This window comes from Aulonocara stuartgranti (genome assembly GCF_965226115.1).
Source record: "Aulonocara stuartgranti genome assembly, chromosome: 4".
In the NCBI taxonomy this organism is placed as follows: Eukaryota; Metazoa; Chordata; class Actinopteri; order Cichliformes; family Cichlidae; genus Aulonocara; species Aulonocara stuartgranti.
In genome coordinates this window covers 26,676,309-26,704,153 of record NC_138942.1, presented here as the reverse complement: position 1 = coordinate 26,704,153, position 27,845 = coordinate 26,676,309, and the positions used below count along the sequence as shown (strand labels likewise).

At 41.7% G+C, this 27,845-nt stretch overlaps 1 protein-coding gene across 9 annotated transcripts in view; it reads right to left on the bottom strand.

Annotated features, from left to right (window-relative positions):
* Nucleotides 1-9,218: 9,218 nt before the first annotated feature.
* The window catches only part of grin2ba (glutamate receptor, ionotropic, N-methyl D-aspartate 2B-a), a 141,188-nt gene continuing 122,561 nt past the window's right edge, over nt 9,219-27,845 (bottom strand). For all 9 annotated transcript variants that reach the window (XM_082529708.1, XM_082529707.1, XM_082529709.1 and 6 more), the window contains 2 exons: nt 25,620-25,858; nt 9,219-17,114 (listed from right to left, as the gene is read on the bottom strand). In XM_082529708.1, coding sequence (XP_082385834.1) covers nt 14,832-17,114; nt 25,620-25,858 — 2,522 coding nt within the window. In that variant the 3' untranslated portion in view covers nt 9,219-14,831. The remainder of the gene's footprint in view (nt 17,115-25,619; nt 25,859-27,845) is intronic.

The following is a 27,845-nucleotide window of genomic DNA, read 5'->3' as shown; positions in this document are numbered from 1 at the left end:
CCCAGCCAGTCATGGTAGATGGTTGCCTCTCCATGCTATAGGTTTCTTCCTGTTTAAAGGGAGTTTTTCCTTCCCACTGTTGCCAACTGCTTGCTCACAGGGGGTCATGTAGTTTTCAGGAATCTTTCTAATATTGTAATATAAAGTGCCCCGAGGCAACTTCAGGTTGTTGTCGATTGGTGCTATATAGATAAAATGTAACCAAATCAAATCAAAAAATTCAACAGAACCACTGAATTAAAAGTGTATCCTGTACTTCCCAGCATTGCCACAACATCAGAAAAACAGCCCACCCTCTGGAGAAATCCAGGAAGATATACTGTGTGCCTGAAAAACTCCACGCTACAGAGGAGATAAAGGCGAAAAAGAGAGAACATGTGTATGTATCTGTACGCGTGTATCGTGTCTGCATATGCGTGTGAGACATTGATGAAAAGCGAAAATGCTGGCTGCTGTTGCCGAGGCAACCATCTCTCTCCCCTCTCTTCTTTAACCCTTTCTCCACAGCACTTCCTTTTCACCTTCTGTCTTTGTATCATAGTGATCTCTCACTTGTTGATGTTCTATCACCCCATCTGTCCCTCTCTGTGTCTCTAGGCATCTCTCTACTCTCCAGCTCTCTCTCTACTCGCAGGTCTACTTCTCCCTGTAATGCAAAATCCTGAACCGTGAGCTACTCTGTATCCTCTTCATCTTGATTATTCATCCTCGTCATGTTGGCCCACCTGTCATGTCTGCACACATGTGCTTTGATGACTGTGAGTCATTTCGTGCCGTATCAGGAACTAAATATTTCAAGTCAGGTTTCAGTGATCACTTGAAAACTTCAACACGCAGTGCAAGAAAGCCACTGCTGGCACGTGAGAAGGTGACTGTCTAGCCTGAAACAGTAAAAAGTGCAGATCTTGAAGTATGTGAATTAGTGTACACATTAAATGTCAGTGATATGGCAAAATATTAGAAGTGCGCCACCTTGTTGTGAGTACCACGTTACTTAGACTGTGATATTACATGTAAGTCTTACAGTGAAGGGACTACTAAGAAAACACCCGACATTCAAATATGTTATGACAGGAATGGTTTGGGATTACATTTATTTGACCCTTCTTTTTGCCTCATTTATGTCCTCAGTAAACACTTGTATTAAGGTCTTCTTTAACACTTTGTATATGTAATCAATTTAAGACTCTATCAAAGTCAAAAGGGAGGCTAAAGCACTGCAGGCTTAAGGCCTCTGCTATCTGGACTGACATGTCACAATGTCACAAATATGTCACAATTGGATCTTCCCTTTTTCGTCTTCATTAATTTAAATGGCGAAACGAAAAAACAATTAAAAAAAATAAGACGATCGCTAAATTTCTGATCTCAAGGTTTCAGAATGAGTCCCTTCAAACCAATGGGCAACATCACACTGGCTAGGATCGTACCATTTTCCACCTTTAGGACCTTTTAGTTATCTGCCAACCAATCCAAGCCAGTGAACAGACCTGATCTACAGATCTGACATGTTCAAACTTTTTGAACATGTTAAATAATCTGAGCCTGGCTAGATTTCCTTCTTCTGTTTTTAAAATTTTCTATCATTCCTTTATCTTGACTGTATTTTGATCTAATTTTGAATTGCAAGAACTTCAGGCCAAATCAAATCAAACTGACATTTGAAAGTAAAATAAAAACTCGCTCCTCTATTTGCTGTGATGAACGTCTGCCAAATGGAAAGCTGGACATTTAGAAGTCATAAAAACACCATGCCAGCGACCACACTGACTGCTGCTGACTTGGAGTATTTATTATTCAGGTCTGCAAATCACAGGATCATGAAATATGCTGTCATTCATTAAGCCACAGTCTTTGCCACATCGTCTTGCTCCGCTGCCCGCACCGTGAATGCTGGTGTGTGCGCTGTCCACCTGCGGCGTGAAATTAGCACCTGATGTTCTTCCAAAAAGATCTCGATGCATGGTAACACAGGCGATCGCAGCGGTTCACAGTGTGCAGTGTGTGTGTCTGTGTAACAGGCACGTGTCAAACACAATGCATCTGCCTTCCATTAGATCAAAAGCAGGAATTAGGTTGAGTTAAACAATTCAGCTGTCTGTCTTACATTTACTGCCCAGTGAGGCCAAAAATGCATTATTGGCATGTCATTATTGGCTGTGAATAGCCTCCTGCACTCACTTTTTGACATAATACAGTATATCCTGTTGCTAGGTAACTGTTAATTGTTAATATGCAGGCACTTCATGAGAAGTAGAAATCGAAGGGACAGGCAACGATAGAGGAAAGTAAGAGAGAAAGCCGAGCAACATTATGCAAGCAAATTACTCCTCTAAGGACGCGCGGTTAAAGGATGAAGTGACTTGCATCACTCAGATGGAGGCTTGCTTTATTGGACTACAGTGCTGCAGCACCTATACCATTTTAATCTGCCCCCTTTTACCTCTATTTTCCCACCATCCAGCTCGCCCATTCATTCTCCATAATCCAGTGAACTCTCATCCATAACTCACTGGCCCCTCTTTCTTTTATTACCACGATGGCCCCTCCACCTCTCTCACCATCCTAATAATTCAGGCTGACGCACAATATAAGGGGGTCTCGGAGAGAGAGTGAGTAAGAGTGGGATAAAGAGAGTATAGGGTGATGGATTAGGTGATAGGCAGATAAATAGGAAGGAGCGACAGAGCGCAGCAATGTTGAGAGGCAGGCAGAGAGCAAGGTTTTGGCTCTGAGTGGCTCTTGAGTTGTGAAAGCTTCAACGAGGCAAAAATACAAAACTGTGACATATTTCATATTTAAGGTGCGCTACCTCACATGACTTTTACTCGTGAATCTTACTAATATATTTCTCTTTTTTTCCCTTCCCCTTCACACCTTACTCCCATCATCAATAATTAAATAAGTCTTGCTTGCCAGTGTGACTGAAAAATTAATGGGAGCTAGAATTGGTGGTTGGGTGGGTGGAGGTTCGAGGGATGATGGATGGGGAGGTGGGTGTCATCATAGCCAGGGCGGGTGACAGGAGGCCTGCTGTGTGGAGGAATATGCAAAAGGCTCACGGACAGAGAAGAGAGGAGGCATTTCAGGTTGATGCCAGAGTAGTTAGTCCCAGACTCGCAGCCACATGCATTGCAGTTGAAGCACCATCACCACTAGCGTGTTTGAAGCACCTGGCTGTGTTTGCCAAGGTTGCTCTTGTCAGCAGGTTTGCTTTTGTCTTTGGCAGATTCCTGTTTTCATCCTTACTATTTTGGAAGGTAGTAGAATTGATGGTCTCGAGTCTTACATGCATCTCACTTTTCCTTCATGACTTACACTCTCTGCCCCCACCCACAACTTTTCTTCTGTAAACCGTTCATTCCACCACCTTCTTTCTAAGTGTACTTTTTTGGTTATGGTTGCTATGGCGCTTTGGTCAAAGCTAAAATTTCTTAAAAACTATGACAAACCTTTTCTTTAAACCAACATCCATCCCCACAGAACCAATCACAGTGACTTTTCCTTGAAGTCGACTTTTGTCGTGTCCAAATTCATGGGCTGCATCTTCCTGAGGACCCGGCCTTTGCGGCCTACGTGGGCCGGGTCCTCAGAAGGTCGGGTAGGCCGTAAAATTGGACAGTCTAGCCTTCAGATATGCGTCACCACAATCTCGGTGGAGTTTAATAAACTCGGCCGTCTGCTCCTTCCTATCTAAAATATAACAGGACACTGGTGTAAATTCTCGACCATCTCACACTTCTGTCTATTCAGCTGTGTGAAAACCAAGGAGGAACCCACCCAGGGGCTTAATAAAGTTTTATTTTATCTAATCTAATAACTTTAATCTCAGCCAAACAAATTTACTAACGAAATAAATAAAACACTGAAAAAAGCCAAACAATAACATTTTTAGGTTGTGTAAGTGACTTATATATTACGTTTAACCTGAGTAGCGAAAGACCTGAAAATGATGTGCCGGGAGTTGTGCCGTTCTTGGCGGCTCTAGTGACCCTCGAGCTCCCGGCTAGCTGTCGAGCTGGTGGGTAACAGGCGTCTCTGAAAACTTCGGAGCACTTTTGCAAATATGTGATATCTTGATAAACCGAGCAGATATTTGAAGCTTAGACACCCACATACTCGCCTGAAAATATGTTAAAAGTTTATTTTGTGACCCAGAAAGAGTAATAAGAGTAATATTAAAAACTCTGTGAATTCTGGGATATGGTGGGCCACGAAGGATACACCTGACCCATCCTTCAAATTCGGGGAAAAGGAGGACGCATTTGTCGGCTGCATTCAGAGGAGTCTATGAATTTGGACAGCCTTCGTCGCGTTGCTGTGATGTAATCAGCCTACAAATGCGTCCTCAGGAGGATGCAGCCCATGAATTTGGACATCCCCTTTGATTAAACTGAGCCACTGTTTCTAAGTTCCCATATTATGTAATGTAATGGTTTAGTTTATTTTAAAATAGTGCAAATCATGTTTAAATCCCATTCAATTGCTTTTTTAATTCATCTAATTTTTTTACTACCCCCCCACCAAAAAATAAAATAAAATAAAATTAGATGAATAAAAAAGAAAACAAACAAAAAACTAAGCAAAGCAAAACAAATGTATACTTCTGATGTTAGGGACAAATTAAATAAGCTAAGATAGTGACGGAAAGTGCTTTCTATATAGTAGCATTATCATTATGGCCTATGCGGAAATCACGCTTAGCCTGTAAATTGATATGTATGCAGAAGTTGCAGTACCACCAAGAGGAGGCAGAGAGTCACTACTAACTAAAGAAGATATGACGTACAGGCTCCTTCTATCCCAGGTAAGATTAAGCCAGATGACTGATAAGTATTTATGTGTAAATGTGTTAGTAATGCGTCTTTAAACGTTTGTTACCTTGTAAATGAAGCAGCAGCTCACTCAAAATTCTGCATGTGTGTCTTTTACATTCTTTGCTGTGATACTGGGTTGCATTATGTCAGAATTCCCACACTGTGTCTTTTGTCCTATCTCCCTCCTTTCACGCACCAAATGGTCGCAGCAGATGGCCCCGCCCCTCTCTGAGCCTGGTTCTGCTGGAGGTTTCTTCCTGTTAAAAGGGAGTTTTTCCTTCCCACTGTCACCAAGTGGTTGCTCATAGGGGGACATCGGCTTTTGGGGGGTTTTCTGTTTTTGAAAAGTGAAACCAGATGTACTTAAAACTGACATTTTTTTTATAATTGCCAAGGGTCAAGCGCTATCGCTGGGAAAAGTCTTTGGTTGCTATAGGAATCCATGGGAAAACAGCCTTCACCCCAAAAACAGTAACAACCATTTTCTGATGTTTGGAGTCACACTGAGTAGTAAGTCTGTTTTATAAGGTCATTCTACGAGTCATAAACGAAGACTAACCAAGAAATGCTTATTGGGCCCTGCTCCGATTGGTGCATGGATACACTGCCCTGACGTGACTGGTCCCAGCTGGAGGACCCGCCCATTAAAAGGATGATGGAGTGCCATGGCAGGAGAGGTTCTCCCGTTTCTCCTCACGACCCACCAGTGTGGCTTGAAAGTTGTGGAAGTGGAGTGGGTAGGCGTGAGCTGCCGTTTCTTTTGATCACCCATTTTTTCCTATTTTGAATTAGTTAAGGAGGTCAGACTCTGTCTTTATTTTTGACTTTGTTTTGGTAAGGTCAGGAGTGCGGGATTTGTGTTGACACTCCCGTTTGTGTTGTTCCTCTTTTTCACTTTATAAATAAATGGCATTTAAAGAACGAAAAAAGAAAAAAAGAAAAAAAGAAGAAATGCTTATTGACTAACTACTTCTCATGTGTAATGCTACCGTTGCCATGTCCATCTTTTATATACAGTCTATGGACAGAACATAGAGTAGATATCGACAGAAGTTCATTTTGAAAAGAATCGTTAAAAACGAGAAAGAAGTCTGACCAGAAAGGCCACACACAGGTTAACTCGACATGATATAGACCTGATGTTGAAAATGTGAGCAGTCGGGAGTTAGTGTGCACTGGAGAGGGAAAGCGTGTGCTGTAAGTCTCAGTACTGTACCTTGTGAAGCAATCTTTGAGTCACTGCTACTGACAAACAACCCTATCAAACCTCTGCAGATATATTGCACTCATTCTGTACTATGGAGCAGTAAAAATCCTAATGCATCTTTAAGTCACTCTGGATAAGACGCGCTTGATAAAATGCCAGAATGGGAAGTTTACAGCCCAGCTCGTAACAAGAGTGAAAAACAAAAACTTTTTTCTTTTGGATTGACGTCGATTTTGAAACAAAAAGGTAAAAAAAAAAAAAAGTGTAGTGACGAGAACAGTTAATGGCTAAATGAATTCAAATTTGACTAACCTTGTAGTTGCATGCAAATCCTCTACAAGACATGAATCCTGCATCAAATGGAGTTTATATATCTCCAGACATCAGTAGCCTAGCTAAATGCAACTTTTTTTCTGCTTTGATTTCCTCCGGGAGGTTTTGTCTGTATCCGGCTGTACAGAATGTCCCGTTTATTATTCATACATTTAAATAAATTTGCACAAGGGACCTGCTCAGTACAAGCACAATATAACACTTCTGGAGACTGCTGAAAGATAAATGCCCTTCTCAATGTCAGTTTGATGGCAATTGTTGAGACAGGGGAGCGTTTTGTTCATTTACTTTCATCATCCAGATTTTGCAACCTGTCCTGCTATTTTGACCCGAAGGAACACTCTAATTTTCCTACTATCCTATATATACTATTACAGTGGTGGATACTCATATTAAACATAAAGTTAAAAAATAATACAGTCGTCCTACTTTACAAAGAACCTGCAATAACAACTAGCTCAGGCTTGAGACTGCAGATAATTGTACTTTTCACACAGATATCAGTAAGAATGCATATTTCTAATATTGCCCCTGGATCATATTAGTATCTATCTATCTATCTATCTATCTATCTATCTATCTATCTATCTATCTATCTATCTATGGCAATGATTATAAATTACAAGGTGAAAACGAGAGGACTCTATCTAGGCACAGTATTAGATAAATAAGGATATTTTGAACAAGTAATTATGTAAAACTGGGTGCACATATTAAAATATGGAGCCATAAATGAGCATAACAGGCACCTTTTATGTCTTCTAAAAGACACTGTGGGTACATTGTGTTAAAACACTTCATTAGAGGTGAATTAATGAGCGCCAGTGTAGTTTGGACCTCTTATATTTGAGAGCAACAGCTGTGCTTAAGGAAGGGGTCTCTCACTTTGACAAAGTCCTGTGAGGGTCCATCAGAGCAGAGTTAGTGATGGGGTAGAGGAGAGAGCAGCCTGAGAGAGCAGCCTGAGAGAACCCCGAGGGGGCTGGACGGGATCAGACGAGGCTGTGCGGCCTGCCAGCAGCAGTGTGGGTTGTAGAGAGGGCAGACCCAGACCCAGGCACTCCACCATACCGTCACCATATGGCCCTGGTTTCTCATGCAGCCCTCTCCATCGCTCTTCTCCTCTCCCAGGAATTCCTGTCATTTCTGCCAGATATGAGAGATAGAGAGCCAACTTGTGTGTGACAGAGAGATGATGCATTTGCAAGCACCATGACGAATGTGTCTATGAACGAGAGCGGGAAGAGAAGAAATACCCACATGAAGGGTTTTAAATTAGGCTGGTATGCTCAAACAAGGGGGGGATAAAGGAAACGTATAGAACTAAACCGACTGCTTCCAGCCCAGTGGAAAGACCAACTGTGTGAAAGCCTGGGGACATGAAAGCCATACGCAAGAGATGCTTCTCTTGCATAAAACTAAATAATGAGTGTAAAGTAAAAACTCAAATTACTTCTTTGTAGCAGCATAAAAAAGGGTTCGTCTCAAATAAACAATCTGTTACTGGGTGAAACTAAGCACCTGTCAGCTGTTAAGGGGCTCTAATTCATATTTAGTAAAGCACCTACAGTATATGCTGAGTGCCATCTCACATCCCTGGTGGTGAGGCACATTGAAGAGGAGATGCCAGCCCTTCAGCTCTGAAACCATGGTGGCTGGCATTCAGCCAAAGCTGGTAATCTTGTGGTTAGTGATGTAGTGGAGGGCACGCTGCAAATATCAACTTGCTATGCAAAGGTAAAGTTATCACACTCAAAGGTACAATAGGCTAAACACCCTGTGGACTATAACCAACATGAGCAAGCTAATTATGGTAATGTACTCTAATGAGTTAGGTAACCCTGTAACAGATTCATCTTCAGTGACGGTATTCTTAGTAAGTCGGTTTTGAATGCAGCCTTATCCAAGCTTGCATAGATACATATTGAGTTGAAGGGGGTCCAGAAGTGTGTTCATGTATGGTTCAGTGCCACAGACTGTATATAAAAGATGGACATAGCTTGGAAAGTGAAATCAACATTCAAGTGCTGTAACTCTTTACCGTTTGGAAGCCTAATAGGAGTAACTCTTGAAGCTCTTTTCTAAACTGCACAGTTTCTATGACATTTCAGGCCAGCTTATAGAACAAAATGATTGGCTGTGACATCAGAAGTGAGCAAGGGTGATTCCTGTCTATGCAGCTACTATTGAAAATGATCTCATGGTCGTCAAACCACATTTTTATTGATATATACCAGGGGTGGGCAACTCCAGGCCTCGAGGGCCAGTGTCCTGCAGGTTTTTGATCTCACCCTCGGTCAAGACACCTGAATCAAATGATTAGTTCATTACCAGGCCTCTGGAGAACTTCAAGACATGTTGAGGAGGTATTTTAGCCATTTGAATCAGCTGTGTTGGATCAAGGACGCATCTAAAACCTGCAGCACACCGGCCCTCGAGTTGCCCAACCCTGATATATACTGAGGTGTTGTTAAGGGTACAAAGAAGAGACTGTGGGAAAAGAGCCCTGTGGTTCACTGTTCTGACCTCAGTAAACACCTTCTTGGGGACTTTATGATTATGGTCCCTATTAGTGTCCATAAAGACCATAAAACAGGGTTTGCTGCACCTAATGATTGCCAAGTCACTAGCATGTAGGCACACTCTATCCCTCCTTAGTCAAGCCCTCTCTTTATCACATGCTTAAATACCAAGATGGTACTGGGCAAAAGCTCAGAATGAGACTTCCCAATGATGTCATAGTGGCCATGTCCATCATTTATCTACAGGCTATCACCAATTCTTTGAAATTCAGATAAACACCAAAAAGCTTAAGAAGAGACCACATACGCGTGAAACTTATAGTTTTTTATTATTAATACTCAACACTTCATTTTGTTCATCATGTACAAAGAGAAAGAATAGTCTTATGTCAGCACTTATAATTGTAGATATCAGTATGATCCTTATTAGAAGTACCTTAATGATGTTTTTTTGCAACTTTGTCATGATGTGGTTAATTTTGTTATTGAGATTACTTTGTTTCCATAAAAAAAAAAGAAAATGAAGGTAAATATTTTCCCCAGTATTCAGTATATACACAACCTGTACAATTATTTGTTTTTGTGTGGTTTTTCTGTTTGTACGGTGTAAAAATTTTGGCATTGTTTCAAAGTAAAGGGCCACAAAAAGAGAAAAGAATGGCCAAGAATAATATTATGTATACAATTGATATTATTTCTATGTTACATTTTTTTTGTCACCCACAGTTAATTCAATCAGGCTATGTTTGTGATTTCATAAACCTGTTAACCTTGTGAAATACATTTGGTAGCAACCCCTTATGTCATCGGCAATTTTCACCCAGTTAGCGCGACCGATTCTCAATCTGTGAATGATGACGGTGGAAAATCGCAATATTAAAAACAAAACAAACTGTACACAGTTTCGTAGAAAGTTTTGTGTGCGTCAGTAAAAAGCGAGATCTGTAACACACATTAAGAGAGGCTTAAAATATTTTCTGTCATGAATAAGAATGAACAAATCACACGGACCTTCAGAATAAATCAGCTATATAACATCACAGTATAGTTCCTTCTGTCTGCACCGGGTGAAATCACACTTATTTATTACAAAATTAGCAGTTCAGAGTCAATTATGAAAGCTGGAAATATGAGAAACTTCTCAAATACCCTTTATCCAAAACATACACATAGAAAAAAAGAAGGGGAAAAAAAAGCATTTTCAACAAGTCAGATTAACCATTACATCGCTCCCTGCAGACGACTGTCAGGCTGGTATTTGGTCCCATGTGTCATTAATACTGACAAAAAAAAAAACCCCGCACACACGTCATCTGGGGTGATATTTACATCCTCCACTCTCAGGATGTTCCAGCCTGCTAATTTGCCCCCCCCCCCCCCAAAAAAGGACAAGACAAGAAAAGGAAAAAAAAGGGGGAAAGTGCCAGTGTTTTCCCCTATGTGAACTATCTGAACAAATGTGTGCAGAGAGAAGGGAAGCTGGGAACAATTTGGCCTTAAGGGAAATAAAGGCTTCCAAATGAGCCCTGCTTACTCTGCAGCACTGACCGATCTGAAGCTGGAGGTGCTAAAGGTCTGATGATAGCATGCTCACCGCAGCGCCAGGTACACCTCCCAACCAGTGGTAGCAAACTAGTTACCCTCCAAATCCTGACAAAATGAAATGAAATAAAATAAAATGTGGCGTACAGTAAGAAGATTTTCTGTTTGGTCATGCTGTTTATTGCAAATGAGGAGAATAAGAAAAAAATCTGCAAACCTAACAGAGTCTATGTGCACACTGATACTTTTTTCACTTTTCAATCAAGCCCTCTAGAGATACAAAAAAAAGGGGGGGCAAAACAGAAGAGAGATGAATTTCTCCTTTCGGGGCTGATGAGAAGATTATAGAGACTTATTGGCATCAGTACCATACAGAATAAGAGCGAGGAAATCGCTTCTGACTGTGTGAAAACAAGAAAAAAGAAGAAAAAACCTGCATATGTACACAACAGATTACAAACGATACTTCCTTTCTCAAACAGACAAATACAAGGTGGCACACAAAACAAATCAGGATCCGAAGCATATGAGTTGTTTCCAGCTGTCAAGTAGCACAGTTGAGTAACAAGCGAGCGAAAACGGTGCAACAGCAGTTTATTCACCCATAGCAAAGAGAAAAGAACAAAGAAACCGCTGCACAGAGACATGACGGAAGAGATGTTTCACCTTTTAATAAGGGGTTGTACAAATGCATTTCAGCTTCACATAACTGAGATGAAACTGCACTCGTTCACGGTTTTCTCCACAAGATTGTGCCTAAATCCTCAGCAATATCACAATATCAACACTGGGGCAAGTCCAGTGTGCATTTGTGTGTGTGTGTGTGTGCATGTGTGTATCTTCCTTATTTACCACAGTGATGTCTATCCCAAACAGAGATATAACAGGATAGGCCGGACTGACAATGGCTCTAAATTCTGTGTGCAATCACCGTTAGAGCCCACATCGAAAAAGAAATGGGCAACAAAAACAAAACAAACAAAAAAAATCCACAAATGTTTTTTAGGAGGTTTTTTTTAAGTTTTTTTTTTTTTTTAACAAGGATCGCTGCTTAAAAATGAAGGATCACAATATACTGCCTCTATATGCAAATATCATCTCTGTATACATGTAATATTGTATTACATAAATGTGTAGATAATTGAATTGCGCTCGAAAAGCATGAAGAATAGCTTACCTTAAAAAGAGAGAATCTAACACAATCCAAGGGAAACTTAGCGAAGACTCCTAAAACTAAACTTTTCCCCCTTGTTTTTTTTTTCTGTTTTTTCTTCTTTTTTTTTTTCAAATCACCAAACGTCTACACCTACAGTAAAATTATCCTCTGACACTTTGAGTGAAAATAAGAGAAAAAAAAGGGGAAAAAAAGCATAATTCTTAACATAATCAGTATACTGATTGGTAAACTATTATAATTAAGTAAACATGAGATCGAAAGAAAAAAAGAGCTTCAATTATATCACTTATGATTAGTAATATCTGTGTCTTAACTATATTTTGCATATTTTTGTTTGTGTGATTTTTTTTTCAGTTTTTACGAGTTTTTATGTTTGTTTTCTTTATTTCTTAAATTGCTGTAAAACATATTGAAAGTTACATCCTGTCTGTCTGTTTACTGTACAAAGTGAAAAGATTTTTAAATATATTATTATTTACAAGGTAAAGATTTAACATACTAATGCTGACGCTGATTGATACCCACTGCAAAGTCTCCTTCTTCTTATTTCCTTGTCGAATCCCCCCCCCCAACTCCCCATTGGCCGTTCTCCTTCCTATACCAGCTTGCTTTTAATGGTTGACCTGAACTTTCAAAATGTGTGCATATAAAAATTCCAGAGATCCCAATCTGTTTATTAGGAGGGTGTGTGTGGGGGGCAGATGAGTCGGATTTAAGGCTAGCTCGATAAGTCTCGCTTTGACAGTGTGATCTGTGGAGCGAGGGATGAGGAAGAGGAGGAGGACAAGTTTTTGAATTTATGAATAGTTGTCAACAGAGTTAGTGTTTAAAAAAAGAACAGCTGTTATCACTCGATCCTGATTCGCTTCCCTCCACGCGTGTGCGCGTGCATATCCTCCCCAGTCCGTTCCACTGGTGCCTTAAGATATAGTGGTCGACAATGATAAAGATCACACTCCTCGGACCGGCGCTCCCCGCGCAATCTCCAGCAGCCCTTGAACTTTTTGACACCAACTAATCGAAGATCAGACCTTTAAAGAACTACCAGGGCTCCCTCTGTTCTGTACAGTAATGCGATGAGTCATCATCAGACAGCTCAGGGTGGGGGCGAGGGCAATGGGATGATAAGGCATGTCTACTGAGTGCCTGAACCTACACTGAGTAAAAAGTCCTGTCCAAGAAATTAGGCCTCTTCAGCTAAAAAGACTATGTACATCAGTCAAAGTAAAAAGCAATCAGCCAGTCTCTCAAATAGACATCTTCCTCTCTGCTCAAACTTCCATCAGCATTGTTGTCGCGGGACGGCAACACTCCTCCTACACATTTCTCTTTTTGCAGCGTTTCGCCTACGTAAACGACAGCGCAAATATTAATCACACGTGATGTCCAAACAAAAGCTTACTGTGCGAGCCCCTCGGCCCGCTCAGCGAAAAGTAACGCCTTCGACAGGATACCGGTGAAGAGGCCGAGAAAAAGTTAAGTGCCTGATGACTGTCATTGTGTAACCTGAATAAAAACAAGTGTTCTAAAGGCTGCCAATGTTGTGAACTGAGACTCATCGGTCTATCCGTGACAATGGGACATCCTGAATACAGGTGGCTCATAAAACGCTGCCCACACTTGACATATGAAATACAGTTTTACAAAGTTATAAAAGATCTTAAACGGTATCTTGTATCTAAACCACCACCAGCAGCAACAGCACTGCCTCAAAGCCCGCTGTAAATCTTTGATTTTGTTTTACTGCAGTTTTGGCTCATAAATGTGACCCCAAGAACGCCGAGTGGCCTTTATGAAGCCTGCCGGTCCGTCCTGGTGGTGGCTGCTGCTGCGCGAGGGCCGCTTGTGAACTTGGAGGACACTTCCACCGGAGACCGTTAAGGCACGTCCTTCCTCCCAAGCATCCTCAGCTCCCGTCGGCACGTCATCGTTCAAAAGAACACAAGTTCAGACGGACAGAAACCGAACGTGTGTGCGCGCGTCTGTGCACTTGTGATGCCTTTAAATGTTAAGTGTCGTGTTTCTGCCGACTCCAAATACATCTTCAAGATCTTGTTTTTCTACAAGGAGCAAATAAATGCATGAACATGTAGTAAGAGCATTCTACAGAAAACCAAAAACAAATATTTCTTTTTTCAAATTAAAAAAAAATCAGTTTTTCTGGCTTGTTGGTTGAGCTGAGAACAACTTTCCTCCTGCCACTAGGGGCAGACAGACTGCAACCACAGATGCTAAAAACAGCAGTGAAAGATTTTACGGCGAGAACACAAAACAAGTAAAAACTTAGTGATATTATAAGCAGTGTTATTATAATCAGCACTAAACATCTCTGTTATTCACAACTGTATCAGTATTACTGTTGTTCTTATACCCTGTTATTTTTTTCTATAAGAATATCTTATTATCATTCATTGATTGTATTTCTCACAGCAAACAAGATCAGCTCTTTTGGCGTCGAGGATAAGGAGGAGGAGGAAAAGCATGGGGGGGTGTGGGGCGGAGAGAAAGAGGAGATATTGAGAACTGAAGTGCATTGCGAAAAGAGATGGACAGACAGGGCTGTCTCCGTCCTGACTGAGCGTGAGAAAGACGGGGAAGCAGCAGTCATCGTCCCGTGTCGCCGCTCCAGCAAACGTGACCCTATCTACTTTTTCTGCTGTGACACTGGGGCAGATGGGCAGTTCAATCCCGTCTCTGCTCTCGCTGTCCTTCCTCGTGAGCGCTCAGCAGGGAGCCTTTCAGACAGCCATGGAATCGCAGCAGGCTCGACACGTCCCATAGCAGACTATGAAGAGGTGTCGGCCTCGTCGCGACGCCGACCGAGTACACTGACTTCTGCCACACTGGTGGATGGAAAATGGTAGACTTGAGTTAAGGGGAGGATGTTTATTGACCGTGTTTGGACATAAAAGTAGAGTAGCTTTGGCCATTTCTGAGAGAAGGGGGCGATATCCCACACTTCCTCAGGGTGTCCTGATTTGTTTCCCATTATTTCTTGCAAAAATCAAAACTTCTACGCATTATTTTATATTTCAGTCTCCACCTTTCAGTCTTTTCCTCCTTTAATCCCTTACCTCCCCTCCTCCCAATCCTAACATCTCAATATGGGCTAGGGTTAAAGTGTGTCTACAGCGTCTTTAAAGTCATCCCTGATCTCCTAGAACTAGATGCGCCTCTATTGCTCTCCTCACTCCCCCCTCCTTCGCCTCCGCTCCTCCTCCCATATTTGTCTTTCACACGTCAGACTCAATGCTGGAGAGTTTCTCATACACATGGCCATTGCTTCCGTTGAAGGGACGCGGGGGTCCGACCCCCAGCATGGAACCGTGGTGGTTCATTCCACCGAGGCTGAGCTCTTTCGGGAACCGGGGCGTCGCGCTGGACATCACCCCGGCCGCCGTGGCAGATGTTGGCAGATACGAAGTTGCACTCATCTGGCTCCTGAAGTCACTTCGGCTGTTTTTGGCAACTTGTTGCTGCTGCTGTTGCTTTTTCATGTAATATTGTTTGGCGCCGTGCATCAGACACTGGTCATCGCCAAAAGTGGGTATAAAGGGGTTTTGGTTTACCCGGTCGGGGTAAAGTGATTTGGATAAAGAGAACCCTGCCCCGCCCCCTCCTTCCATCAAAGACCTGTCCCTGTCTCTCATGTCTCTTTCCCCTATTGAGCGGCGGTGGACACCTTCTCCGCCTCTGAAGAGGCCCGACCGGCTCTCACCTCCGTAAAACAATGGGTCCCTGTCTCTTTCCCTTTCCCTCTCGGAGCCCCCGTGGCGTTCAAACATGTGCGCAAAGGGGCTGCTGCCCTCCATGTAGCGTTCTTTTTCCTTCAAGCTAACACTTCTGGGTGGGGGCAGCATTCCACCCATGCCTGCACCGCTCATGCCCCCACCTCCTCCTAAGCCTCCCATCAAACTGCCCATCCCACCCAATTCGTCTTTCTGCAGGTCGACAAATGCGTCATACGAGTGCTGCCGCCGAAGTGGCTTACCGAAACCGCCGCTCTTCCGCCTCTGCTGTGCCTGAGATTGAGACTGAGGGCCTGCGCCCATGCCACCCCCTCCTCCCCCACCCGCCCCTCCCCCCATCTGTTCCAAAAGGTGGTTGTTGTCCTCGCTGATATCGTAGAGGTTTCCTGTCTTTTTACAGCCTTCACAACGCATGCAGGTTGCGGAGCTGGGACGACTGCCTCCCCCTCCCGAGGACCCACAACTCATGCCGCCACCATAGCCACCTCCATGCAATGACATCTGCTTGCTCCCCAGTCCCCCACTAGCCCGACAGTTCCTGCACTCCCACTCTCCCCCAGCCAATCCAGAACCTCCCACGCTCTTTGAATCAGACTTCTTGGGTTTGCTCTGAAGAAAGTCATCCACTGGTACCAGGGAGGTGCAGGTACTTACTCCTCCATCTCTGTTCCCAGGACCCTCAGTCAAGTCCACGTGTTCCCACTGAGGGACACCATCTTTGGGCCGAAACTGGTCCAAATAAAAATCTCTAACGCTCTCCTTTTCTCTGAAAAGATAAGAGTTCCCATCATTGTTCCCTCCTCCACCTCCCCCGCTTCCTCCGCCACCCCTCTTGCGTTCAGAGGGCAGCAGCGGTGGGGAACCAGAGCGGTGCCCGTGATAGTGGTGGTGACTGATGTGGTAAGGTTTCCTCCTGTAGCCCAGCTCAATCTCGTCTAGCTCCCGTCTGGACTTGGCAGAAGCCGGCCTCTTCTTCAGGCTGTCCCGGTACTGTTTGCGCTTTTTGGCGTTACCCTCCAGGTTTCCGTACGTTACCGTGTGCGTGGAAATGTCTGACACATCTGAGCGTATATTCCCATCATCATCTCCTCTCCCTGGACAATAGCTATGTCCAGGGATGTAAGTGGAACTCGAGGCACCTCCTTTGAAGGAGAATTTCCCATATAGGTCGGGCAGGCCTCCCTTGAAGCTCTGGCCCGAGGGAGGAGTCTGTCCGGACAGCAGGTCAAACTTGCTCATGTTCCTGTGGGTCAGTGCTGAACAGGGCTGAGTGGTAAAAATAGGGGTCACCCCTCCACCCAGGCTGTCACAGTCAAACATGCCGCCCTCCAAAGAACTAGCGCTACCCAAACTATGGGGTCTGTTGGGAGGAGGTCCGCTAAGCCCTAAAGTTGAACCATGGTGGTGTAGATAATGGTCCTGATACAAATTGCTGTCCTTAAGATGCAGGTTGCTAAACGTCCTCTCCACCTCACTGATGTAGTCGCTAAACATGTTGTCTTCTGGCATGTAGGGTGGCTTGCAGTCAGAGTGGCCCGCCAAGCTGCGCCGATGTTCGGAGATGTCGTAAACAGAAGATTCACGACGGATGAAGTCCAAAGCGCTGTGTGGTGAGCCGTTCACCCCTGACAGGGACGCCATGTTCTTGGCTGTCCGTAGGAGCCGCATGATGTTCGAATGGGTGTTGTTCATGGTGGCTGATGGCGAGTTCAATGCAGAGCTGCTTTTCTCCTCAATCTGCACCCCATGAATACAGCTGTAAATGCCCTGTGTGGGAGAAAAACAGGTGAGAGGAGGCATTAAAGGGTGCACATTTCAAACATTTGTTATTTGACACTGCAAAATCCTTCTCCTCACATATAAGGTCTTAAATAATCAGGCCTTATCTTATCTTACAGACCTAATAGTATCACCCCAATGGAGCACTTCGCTCTTGTACTGCAGGCTTACTTGTGGTTCCCAGAGTATTTAAAAGTTGAATGGGAGCTTTCAGCTTTAAGGCCTGTCTTCTGTGCAACCAGCTTCCAGTCTGGATTCAGGAGACAGACACTATCTCTACTTTTAAGATTAGACTTAAAACTTTTCTTTTTGATAAAGCATATATTTAGGGCTGGATCAGGTGACCCTACATCTTCCCTTAGTTAGGCTGCAATAGGCCTAGGCTGCGGGGGAGGGGGCTTCCCATAATGCACTTCCTCACTCATTTCTTTTCACTCACACTGTTTATATGCCAGTCTGCAGTTAATCATTCGTTATTATTAATCTTTGGCTCTTTTCAACAGTGCGTTTTTTATCCTGTCTCCCTCCCCTTCCTGTCAAAAGGGAGTTTTTCTTTCCCATTGTCGCCAAGTGCTTGCTCGTCTGATTGTTGGTTTTTCTCTGTATTATAGTACGATCTTTACCTTACAGCATAAAGGTGATATGTAAATAAAATTGAACTGGACTGAACTGAATTCAATTGTAACACAAGCCAACAGAGGTGTTTTGGCCACAGTGTCCACCCATCCATCCCACATATCTGACAGAAGCGATAAAGTTTTACATCAGTCAATCCAGGTTGTCTACATAGACCAGGTAACCAAGGGCACTAGATTTATGATTTATTTTAAAGATGGGGGGTGAAGCTACCTGGAGAGGACAGGACAGGCCTCACGACTGAAAAACACACAAACCCACCAGCAATCAGTCAATCTTATTTAATGTCGTATTTTATGTCATCTCTTCACAGTGGGTACAAAACTGGAAATGCACTGATATGATTCAAAATTTATGTTTCGTGGTAGTTAATGGCACAGAAACACAACCAATGACATCAGATGTGTCGTCTCATAAAAAAGATGAAGGGGAAAAAAAGAGCCGGTGTGTTTAATGAAAAACTTTGAGACGGCAAAGCAAGCAAACATAAAAAAAACGCTACGGCTTTCGGTATCGATTCTGTCAACACCTCGCTGTATGCGGTAAGGGAAATAGATGTCCTTTATATACAGAAATGTGGCATATTCACTGATGTGAAATAAAGTGGGGCAGTGCGAGTGCGCAAACAGTGTGAAGATTCAGAGAGGATAGTGTACCTTGATGGGTGATGATTGATAAAGGCCAAGTGGCTGGAAGAACTCCTCGGACCCCGCCAATCAATACTTTTACTCAATGTGATTAGAATTCAGCTGAACAATATCCTTCGGCAGTTATTAGGGATGAAGAGAAAGGCCAAGCCAAGGAGACACTAGCTGAGCATCATAGTGACAGAAAGACAAACTGCTCCATTTGCATTCAGTGATCTACGATACAATATTCAGATAAAAATGGATGTACAGCAGAGCGCAAACCAGGCTTGACAGATGGGGACTGTAAAGTATCGGATCAATTCCCGACAATGATTTTACTCATTTTTTTCCCTGCAGATGACGACGGGAACCACTGTTAGAGATCAAAGATCATCCCATTGCAGAGGTCAAGGTCCCGTCATAAGGCGAAGTCTGTCTTGGATGTCAGATCTTCTTCTTCTCCTCCTTTTACCCAACAATATCATCACCTGAGCCTGACTTTTCCTTTCCCAAGCCACTTGTTTCTAGTAATTAATTAGTTACATGGACAGTGGCTGCATTGCAGCAGAAAGGCTTCATCCCTCATTCTTCTTTTTAAATAATGTTATTACTTCTTTTAATTTCACAGTCGGTTAACAGCCAAGTACGCAAAGCTTGACAGTGGCTAAAACTAAGAGGTTAATATAAATACAAAATGACTCAACAGTATTCAGGAAAGCGCACACGCCCACCTTTGTGAAATTCCTCTTTTCTTTTCCCCCAACTCAGAACCATCTTTTAATGTTTATCCGGTCCTTCTCCATGTCATCTGTGTTTCCTTTTTTCCATCTGGCTGTTTGTATAATTAGTCGTCCCTTCATCGCTTTTGTTTTTCTTATTTTATTGTTCTGATTACACCCCACCTGCTGCCGAATCTGTCACATCCTCCCTCCCGTGACATCTATGATATAATCAACTTTTGGGAAGATTTTTTTTCTGCGACATTCAGCTTAATTTGCCGGCAAGCTTCCCTCATTAGCACTTAACCTGATAGCGGAGGGTAAAATTAACATTGTAACGATTTACAGGGCGAGATCGAGATAAATATTTGCACTTTTTTTTTTACATTTCTTTTATGCATGAATAAGCAGTAGCAACCAGTCAGAGAAAGAATGAGAAGCATTGAGTCTAGGACGAGACTGCATGCTTAATCTTCACCAGCAGATTTTGTCTACTCTGCAGGCCCACATAAAGTAACAGTTGGCAGGGCTGGTTCCACAGTAGCTGATTGTTTGGTCAGGATGTGTAAAAGAAATAACGGCGGCCAGAGAACTCCTCAGAATCAAAGGTATCACATCAAAATCTATAAGAGCTCCTGATTGCAAATAGAACAGCGTCTGAACAGGTAGCGGCGTATAATTTAATACAGCCTGAGCGTGCTGTAAGCATGTGTTCCTTAATGCAAACGAACTTAGCCATGACGCGATCTGAGGCCTGTGAAAAGTGGAGCGATTAAACCTCTAATACATTTACAGTTCTTAAGTCATTAGAGGCTTTTAAATCAATATAATTAATTTGTTTCAGTGATCCAGGTGGGACCTGGAGGAGCAGGTAGCCGGGGGGAGAACTGCTCACAGATCTGCCGAGGGGGGAGCGCTAACCGACCGTGAAGCCATGACCGGAGCCACGTGACTCACACCAGCCGTGGCAGATGTCTCATTTTTTACACCGCCGAGCTTAAATGTTAATTGCTGCAATAACAATAAGGTTTATTGGATTATGCTGTGAAATTAAAAAAGCGGAATCAATCGGAGTGGCAGCGTAAGAGAGGAAAAAGAGGGAAGAGAAAGCACACGGCTGGAGAGAAAACACTCAAGTAAATGAGAAGGAGACAATGCGACGTCTTGGCCAAAAGATAATAAACAGCAGCTTCCACTGTTCCACAATTCCCGTGATCTGTGCTACACATGCAAATCGACGCTCCCAATGAATATTTCCCCTGAATATTTTAACATGCTGAATCATCTGGCTGTATTTGCGGACACACAGCGTTCATTTATTTTGTCACATCGCAGCAAAGACGCCGGTAATTTCTGTAAATGAGAGCAATCGCTGAATGTTACACAAAGCATAATTGGTCTCTGATCCGGTTCCCATACAAATTGTAATGATGCAATAATGAACAACAACAACCAGCCTGTCTATGGAAAGGAGAAATCGGCTGACATTTTAGCAACAAGTATGCCATGCTCGTTCTACAAAAAAACAGACACGGACAGGCGTAAACGACGCTACAGCACAGGCGCAAAATTAACACCACACAAAATAATCAAAGTTGAGCACTGGAATATGAGAGCAAGGAGGGGTACTTTTTTCTACTTTTTTTTAAAATACAAAGCCTTGTTTTCTTGGCACAAGCCGACCCAGCACCACAACAGCATATCAAATGGAGGCAGAAAGCAGCAGTGTGTGGCTTCTCTGCTGTAAATTAGCCACGTGGTTTAGCATGCAGTGTTTCACCTTCACAGGCGCACAGTGAATTACACCGGAGCCATGTCAAAACAATTGGAATGCAAATCAAATACCTTGGGGGTGACTTTGGTCTCCTGGGACCCGGTAATCTACCCTCTCCGGTTCCGTGGCTGATTTTTTGTTGAGTGAAGTATTGATTTCAGCTCAGCATTTTGTAAATATTTACCTCATGGGCATCAGAAAGGCCAAGGCATCAAAAGTAAAGGAGAAAGCTCTCTCTATATGTGTGTGTGTACTTTGGCAGCGGTAGTTTGATTTGGGTAAGTGGAATGCATCTTTGAATTTTTAGAATCTCTTAGGCCTTAAAGAGTAAAGCACCTTCATTTGTGAGCCATTAGAGACAGTAATGAAGTAATGAGTAATGATGGTGACTTCACAGACGAGGACGATTCAGTTACGCAGAGGTTAATTTGAATTATAGCCAGCTGGATGTCTTGTACCACCTACTTTAGAGCAGCCTTTCCACGACCAAATAACTGTACTGTTTTGGCTGCTGTCATTCATACCTGTGAGCTGACAATAATAATTATTACAATGAAGAAAATTGTGGAAACTGTTATCACTAGTCGCTAAGGCTTCAAGAGGTACTAGTCATTTAATCTAATTGTTTACATTTTAATTGATGCACAATACCAGTAAATTGTTGTGTCCAATATATTATGCAGCCATCTGCCACTAGATGGAGCTGCACCCCCGACATCGTTGTAAAAAACTTAAAACTCTGTTAATTGAGGCCTTATATTGTAAGTTAAGCATATTGTTGTATTATTGCCTTGTTGCCAATACAAGCTAAGGGCTCAGTTACATGGGCCTAGAGACTGGTTGGCAACCATCTAGCAACCACAGGGAAAAAATGTATATTTCCCAACTTTTAGGCAATTGCTTGCTGGCTGTTGTTGGGTGAAATAAGTGGCAAAAAGGGCGCTACACCAAACTGTGAGGAATTTTTGAGTTATTTTTGACCAGAATATGTCCCTCTGTGTTCTTATATAGCGAACGAATATCCATTTGTGCAGTTTCTCTAAAATTAGAAATATCCTGTCTCATATTGATGCTCAGAAGCTAGTTCATATATTTATTACTTCTAGGGTGAATGTTGCGATTTATTATTATAGGGAAATCCTAAAAACTCCCTGAAAAGCTGTCAGTTGATCCAAACGCTGCACCTTGAGTACTGACAGAAAGACAGCATGTTTCTCCCACACTGGCTTCTCTTCACTGGCTTCCTTTTAAATCTAGAATTAGTTTAAAATCCTTCTCCTCACTTAAAAAGTTTTTATCAGACTCTATCTTATCTTAAGGGCGTCAAAGTATCTTGTCACCCCAATAAAGCACTTCCCTCTTCCCAGGCTTACTTGTGGTTTCTAAAGTATTTAAAAGTAGAATGGGAGGCAGAGGGTTCAGTTTTTATTTATTTATTTATTTATTTATTTATTTATTTATTTCACACTTTGTACAACAGTTTCCACAGCTAGTTCTTTCAGACAAACCAACCACATTTTCTATCAGTAAAGCACTGCAACCATGTGTGAAAAGGAGCAGTAGGAAGAAAATATTCTTATTAAACCCTGCCCCCTATCTACAATCCAACTTATATTGTAAGTCGGCACCAAAAATCAAGGAACAAACTAACATTAACACTTATTTCAAGTCCTAACTCAAACCAAACAACAAATTTACAATCAGAATATACCACTCCACATAGTAACAAGGAGAAAAGATAAGTAAATAAAATAAATGAGGCAAAAAAATAATGGATCTTTTTTCTATTAACACCAATTTTATTCACATTCTTCATATTGAGTTATCGTTTTAGACATGTAACACTTTTTAAAACAATGTAAATTTATACAATTCTTTAAATTATAATGAAGAGAGTTCCACAGTCGTATACCCCTAACCGTTGGACTCATTAATCTTTGTGTAGTCCTAGCTAGCTGATGCTTAAAATAAAATTTCCTTCTGCTGTCTTCTCCCCCCGAACACGTTAAAAAGACTCTTTGTAACTTAAAAGGCAAAATATTATTTTTAGCCTTAAACATAATTAATAGTGTCCGTAGTTTCACTAAATCTCCTAATTTTAATAATTTGGATTTTATAAATAATTTATTTGTATGTTCTCTATATTTAACGTTATGAATCATTCGTATCACTTTCTTCTGTAATAAGTTTAGAGGTTTTATATTATATCCTCATATGTATTCCCCCAAACTTCGACACAGTAACTAAAGTATGAGAAAAACAATGAAAAATATAAAATGTGCATTGTTTTGTAATCTAATAAATCTCTTACATTTCCCAAACTATAAATGTCTTTAACCATCTTCTTTCTAATATACTCAATATGTGATTTCCACGTCAAATTTTCATCTACTATTACACCCAAAAAGCGAAATTCAGTAACTCTTTCAATCAATTCTCCATTAATGGACATAATGACTTCTTCCTCCTTTACACGATTGCCAAATATCATGAATTTCGTTTTTGTCAGATTCAAATATAATTTATTTACATCAAACCATTTTTTTAATCTTAACATCTAAGAAATCATAATTTCAACCAAATCTTTCAAATTCACTCCTGAGCAATAAAAATTTGTGTCATCTGCAAATAAAATAAAACTTAACTTTTTTGATACGTCACAGATATCATTAATATATAAATTAAAAAGTTTAGGTCCCAAAGTAGAACCTTGAGGAACGCCACATACAATCTTCAATCTTTCAGAAGTATTGCCGAGATAATGTGCATATTGCGACCTATTTTCTAAATAACTCCTTAACCAATTCAATGCCACTCCTCTCATACCATAATTATACAATTTAGAAATCAAAATAGAATGTTGTAACGTGTCAAAAGCTTTTTTTAAATCAACGAATACCCCAACTGTGTATTTATTATTATGGGTTGCAGATGAAATATCGTCAATGAAAGTCAACAATGTTAATGCCGTTGATCTATTTTTACAAAATCCAAATTGATTTTCATTTATTAGTTGATTTTTTTCAATAAAACTATCAAGTCTTTGCGCAAAAGGTTTTTCAAGCACTTTTGAAAACTGTGACAAAGAGACACTGGCCTATAGTTGTTAAAACTATGCTTATCTCCTGATTTATATAAGGGTATCACTTTTGCCACTTTCATTCGATCAGGAAATATTCCTGATTGTAACGAGAGATTAAAAATATAGCAAAGAGGAATACTTATACAGCCTAAAGTCTTTTTAATTATAACCATGTCTATACCATCACAGTCAGTAGGTTTTTTATTTTTAAAGTTTTCTACAATTGCTACTATTTCTTTTATGGTAATATCAGCTAAGAATATAGAATTAAGCACTCTACTTTCTCCTTTCTAGACTTTCTCATATTCTGGGTCGTCATTTTTTCTAATTAAATTTGCTAAAGTGGGTCCAACATTTACAAAAAAGGAATTTAATTCGTTTGCTACTTCAGTCTTGTCATCAACAACTTGATTATTCTTAATGAAATAAATAGGTCGATCTGAGGGTGTGTTCTTGTTACCCAATACTTCTTTAAAAATATTCCAAATGCCCTTAATATTATTCTTGTTTTCCTGAAAAAGTTTATTATAATAGTCTTTCTTGGCTTTTCTCAATATCTTCTGTGGAACCAGCTCCGAGTTTGGATTTGGGAAAGAGACACCCTCTCTGCTTTTAAAATTAGGCTTAAAACTTTCCACTATGGGTGACCAAAGCAATTGTAAATGGGTTTTTGATGCAACACTGTATACTGTAACTAATTCTACCAAGCGACAGAAAGCAACATCCCACAACTGCTGGCCAGTCGGTTAGGGAATACACATTTTTTCCTAGTGACCAGTGGTTACCAGGGGCTTTAGGTCAGCATTCCCCAAACCCCGGGCAACGGACCCGTACCGGTCTGTGAGCCGTTTGGTACTGGGCCGCGAGATTTGAGGCTCAGGAGTGAAATTTATGGTTTTCAGGGTTTTTATCGTTAACTTGGTTTACCTGAGAGAGGAGGACGTTACTCTCAATGTTGCTGGTGCATTTCAGGAGGACGCTGCTAATAAAGTTACACAATTACACAGTGAATTCACGTTTATTATTATATTTACAACATATCACAGTTTTTGTCTTGGTTATATCATTTTACTTTGTTGTATTTATCCTCCGACACCTTAAAGGCCGTTCTGTGAAAATATTGCCTGACATTAAACCGGTCCGTGGCGCAAAAGAGGTCAGGGACCACTGCTTTAGATGACTTAGCTTTAGCAATAGATTTTACAGCAACTACCATCTACCACTTGCAACCAGTCAAGGTTGCCAACAGGTCTCTAGGCCTGTGTAACTAGCCCTAACTCAGAATATTTGATTTATTTTTAATATTTTTTGGGGCCCTTTTATGGCTTTCTTTTTGATATAAACAGTGAAGACTGATAAGAAAGCGGAAGACATGCGGCCGCAGCCCTTTGCTATGCGGCATATGGTTGCCTGCTCATTACAGTGAGCTAAACCAGCACCCCAACTCACAATGTTTACTACATAAGTAAATATGTAGCAATGATACGAAGGGTACAACATGAAATACACATACTGAAGTATCTGAATTGAAAAATTGTGTATTTGATGGTACTCCAACATGCAGCTATTATCTTATTTGGATAGCTAGGGTCAAAGTATTAACAAAGAGCCTTTTCTTGCTATAATAGCCCACTTTTCCCCACCCTTTCTCACCCTGCTGATTGAGAAGACGAAGCCGGGCTGGCCGGAGCAGACGCCCATGAAGCAGAAGCGCAGCTGCCAGTAGAACCAGTGTTCACAGATGAAGGTAATGAGTGAAAGAGCCATGGCAGCACCTAGCATGTAGAAAACGCCAGCCATGTTGTCCACATCCAGCTGGCTGGACATCACCTCATTCTTCTCATGGTGGCAGATCCCTGTCAGCCAGAGGGACTCCAGCTCCTCCATCTCACCTGGACAGAGGTATTGGCATGAGGTTTTGGGAAGAAGACGAAGGGAGGGAGAAAGTGACAGGACGAAGGAAGAAACAGATGGTGAGAAGAGATGGACGAGGAGCAGGCCAACAAGGAGGGGATTGGATGGAGGTGAGACAGGAGGGGCGTACGTGGACGGACAAGAGAAGAAGAAGGATGGCACGGTGAGGATATGTGGGGGAAGTGTTTTTATGTTTGAGATGTGGAATTGAAGTAAAGAAAGGAGTGTGAAAAAGAGGGAATGGAAGTATTATATAAAGTAGAGAAGAGGGACATGATGTAATAACAAGATGGGTATTGGAGGACATGAGGGATGGAGAAAATGATGCAACAGAAGAAGAGAAGACGGAAGATGGCGGGCAGAAGAGAAAAGGGGGGTCAGGGTGGTTAGAAGTGAAATACAGATCTTAAATTCTGCAGCAGCTTCACAGCAGACAGAGGAAGAGCAAAACACACATGCCACCAGTCACATGTTAATCACATTAGTCTTATTTGCATTGTTTTCTCCAAATAATTGCATATATAGGTATCTGGTATGCATCTGACGCTAGTCCCCGAGCTTGTGCTTGTTTTTGTGGGTCACCTTCTGTTTCATCACGAGCTGTTCTCTATCAAAGCTGACTGTGGCAGGACAGGCGTCGGTTAATTAATCATACATTCAGCCGCTGTCGCTCCACGTCAGCGCAACTCCACCAACACACAGCCCAGCCTGGCCTCTGAGCATCAACAAGCGTCTCCGCAGCATGTAAACGTAAAAAAAAGAGGCACTGCACACAAAGGCATAAATACAGATACATCACCCAGCTGCCTCTACTTAGATCTACTGATAAACAGTAACTGGAACCCTTGTGCAGCTATTCTGACAGTGGCATCTCTAGTTAGGGCTGTCTCCTGGGAGTCAGTATGCCACTTTGTCATTAGTTTTCATTTAGCGCTGATTTTAGTGGGAAAACCTGCTCATCTTTTTGTTGTTCAATGGACATCAGAGAATACAGAGTGAGAGGAGACAACAACTGTAGTTGACTGGCTTAAAATCCAGGACACGGTTACAGTGTTTCACACTCTCATACAGAAACTGTCCTCCTTTCACACGGATAAGACTGAGACTAAGACACTATTTAATAGATCTTTTACTGAGTCTGTTTTATCTTTTCCTTGGTATCATGGTACGGTAACCTATCTCTGAAGGACAGAAACAAAGTGATGCAAATTGTGAACTGGTTAGGGAAGCTGCGAGGTACATCACAGCTCAACTTAGAGTCTCTGTATACCAGACAGCTGCAGAGAAGGACCAGCTCCATCTTAAATAATGACTCCCACCCCTTTTGTTGGGATATTCAGCTTCTTCCCTTTGGACAGAGGTTTGTAGTCCTTAAATGCAGGAGAAAGCATTAGAGAAACGACTTTGTCTTAGTTGATATTCTTTATTAAACGATAGCAAATTTGCTTATATGCCTTTTTTTTTTTACTATTTTTACTGGAACACTCTCACTTTTTTCCCTTTTATTTTTCTTATTGTGTCTATGTTACAATTGTCCAGTATTGGCGTTTGATGTCTGGTAGAAGGGTTGCCTGCACTTTGAACTGCAAAACAAATTTACCTATGGGTATCAATAAAGGAACCTGAGCCTAAGTGTTTGTTCAGGACTTGTAAGGAGTGTTAATAAAGGTTAATGTAACTGACAGCTTTTTGACTTCAACTTTCCTCCAGTCCTCCAAACCCCTCCCTACAAATCCCTCTAAACATTCAACTCAAGATTCATTAACATCTCTAGGAGCCTTTAGCACTGCTGAGCGATACTGCAAATTTTGGTATCGATCCAATATCAAGTGAATTAAGGGCAGTATTGCCGATGTCAATACCGATACTTTTAACCTATAAAAGAGTGTCATGATTTATGAGCTGAATCGTCGTTGATTTGCCAAATTCTGAAGAGATTTTAATGAACATCAAATGACAGTGTTG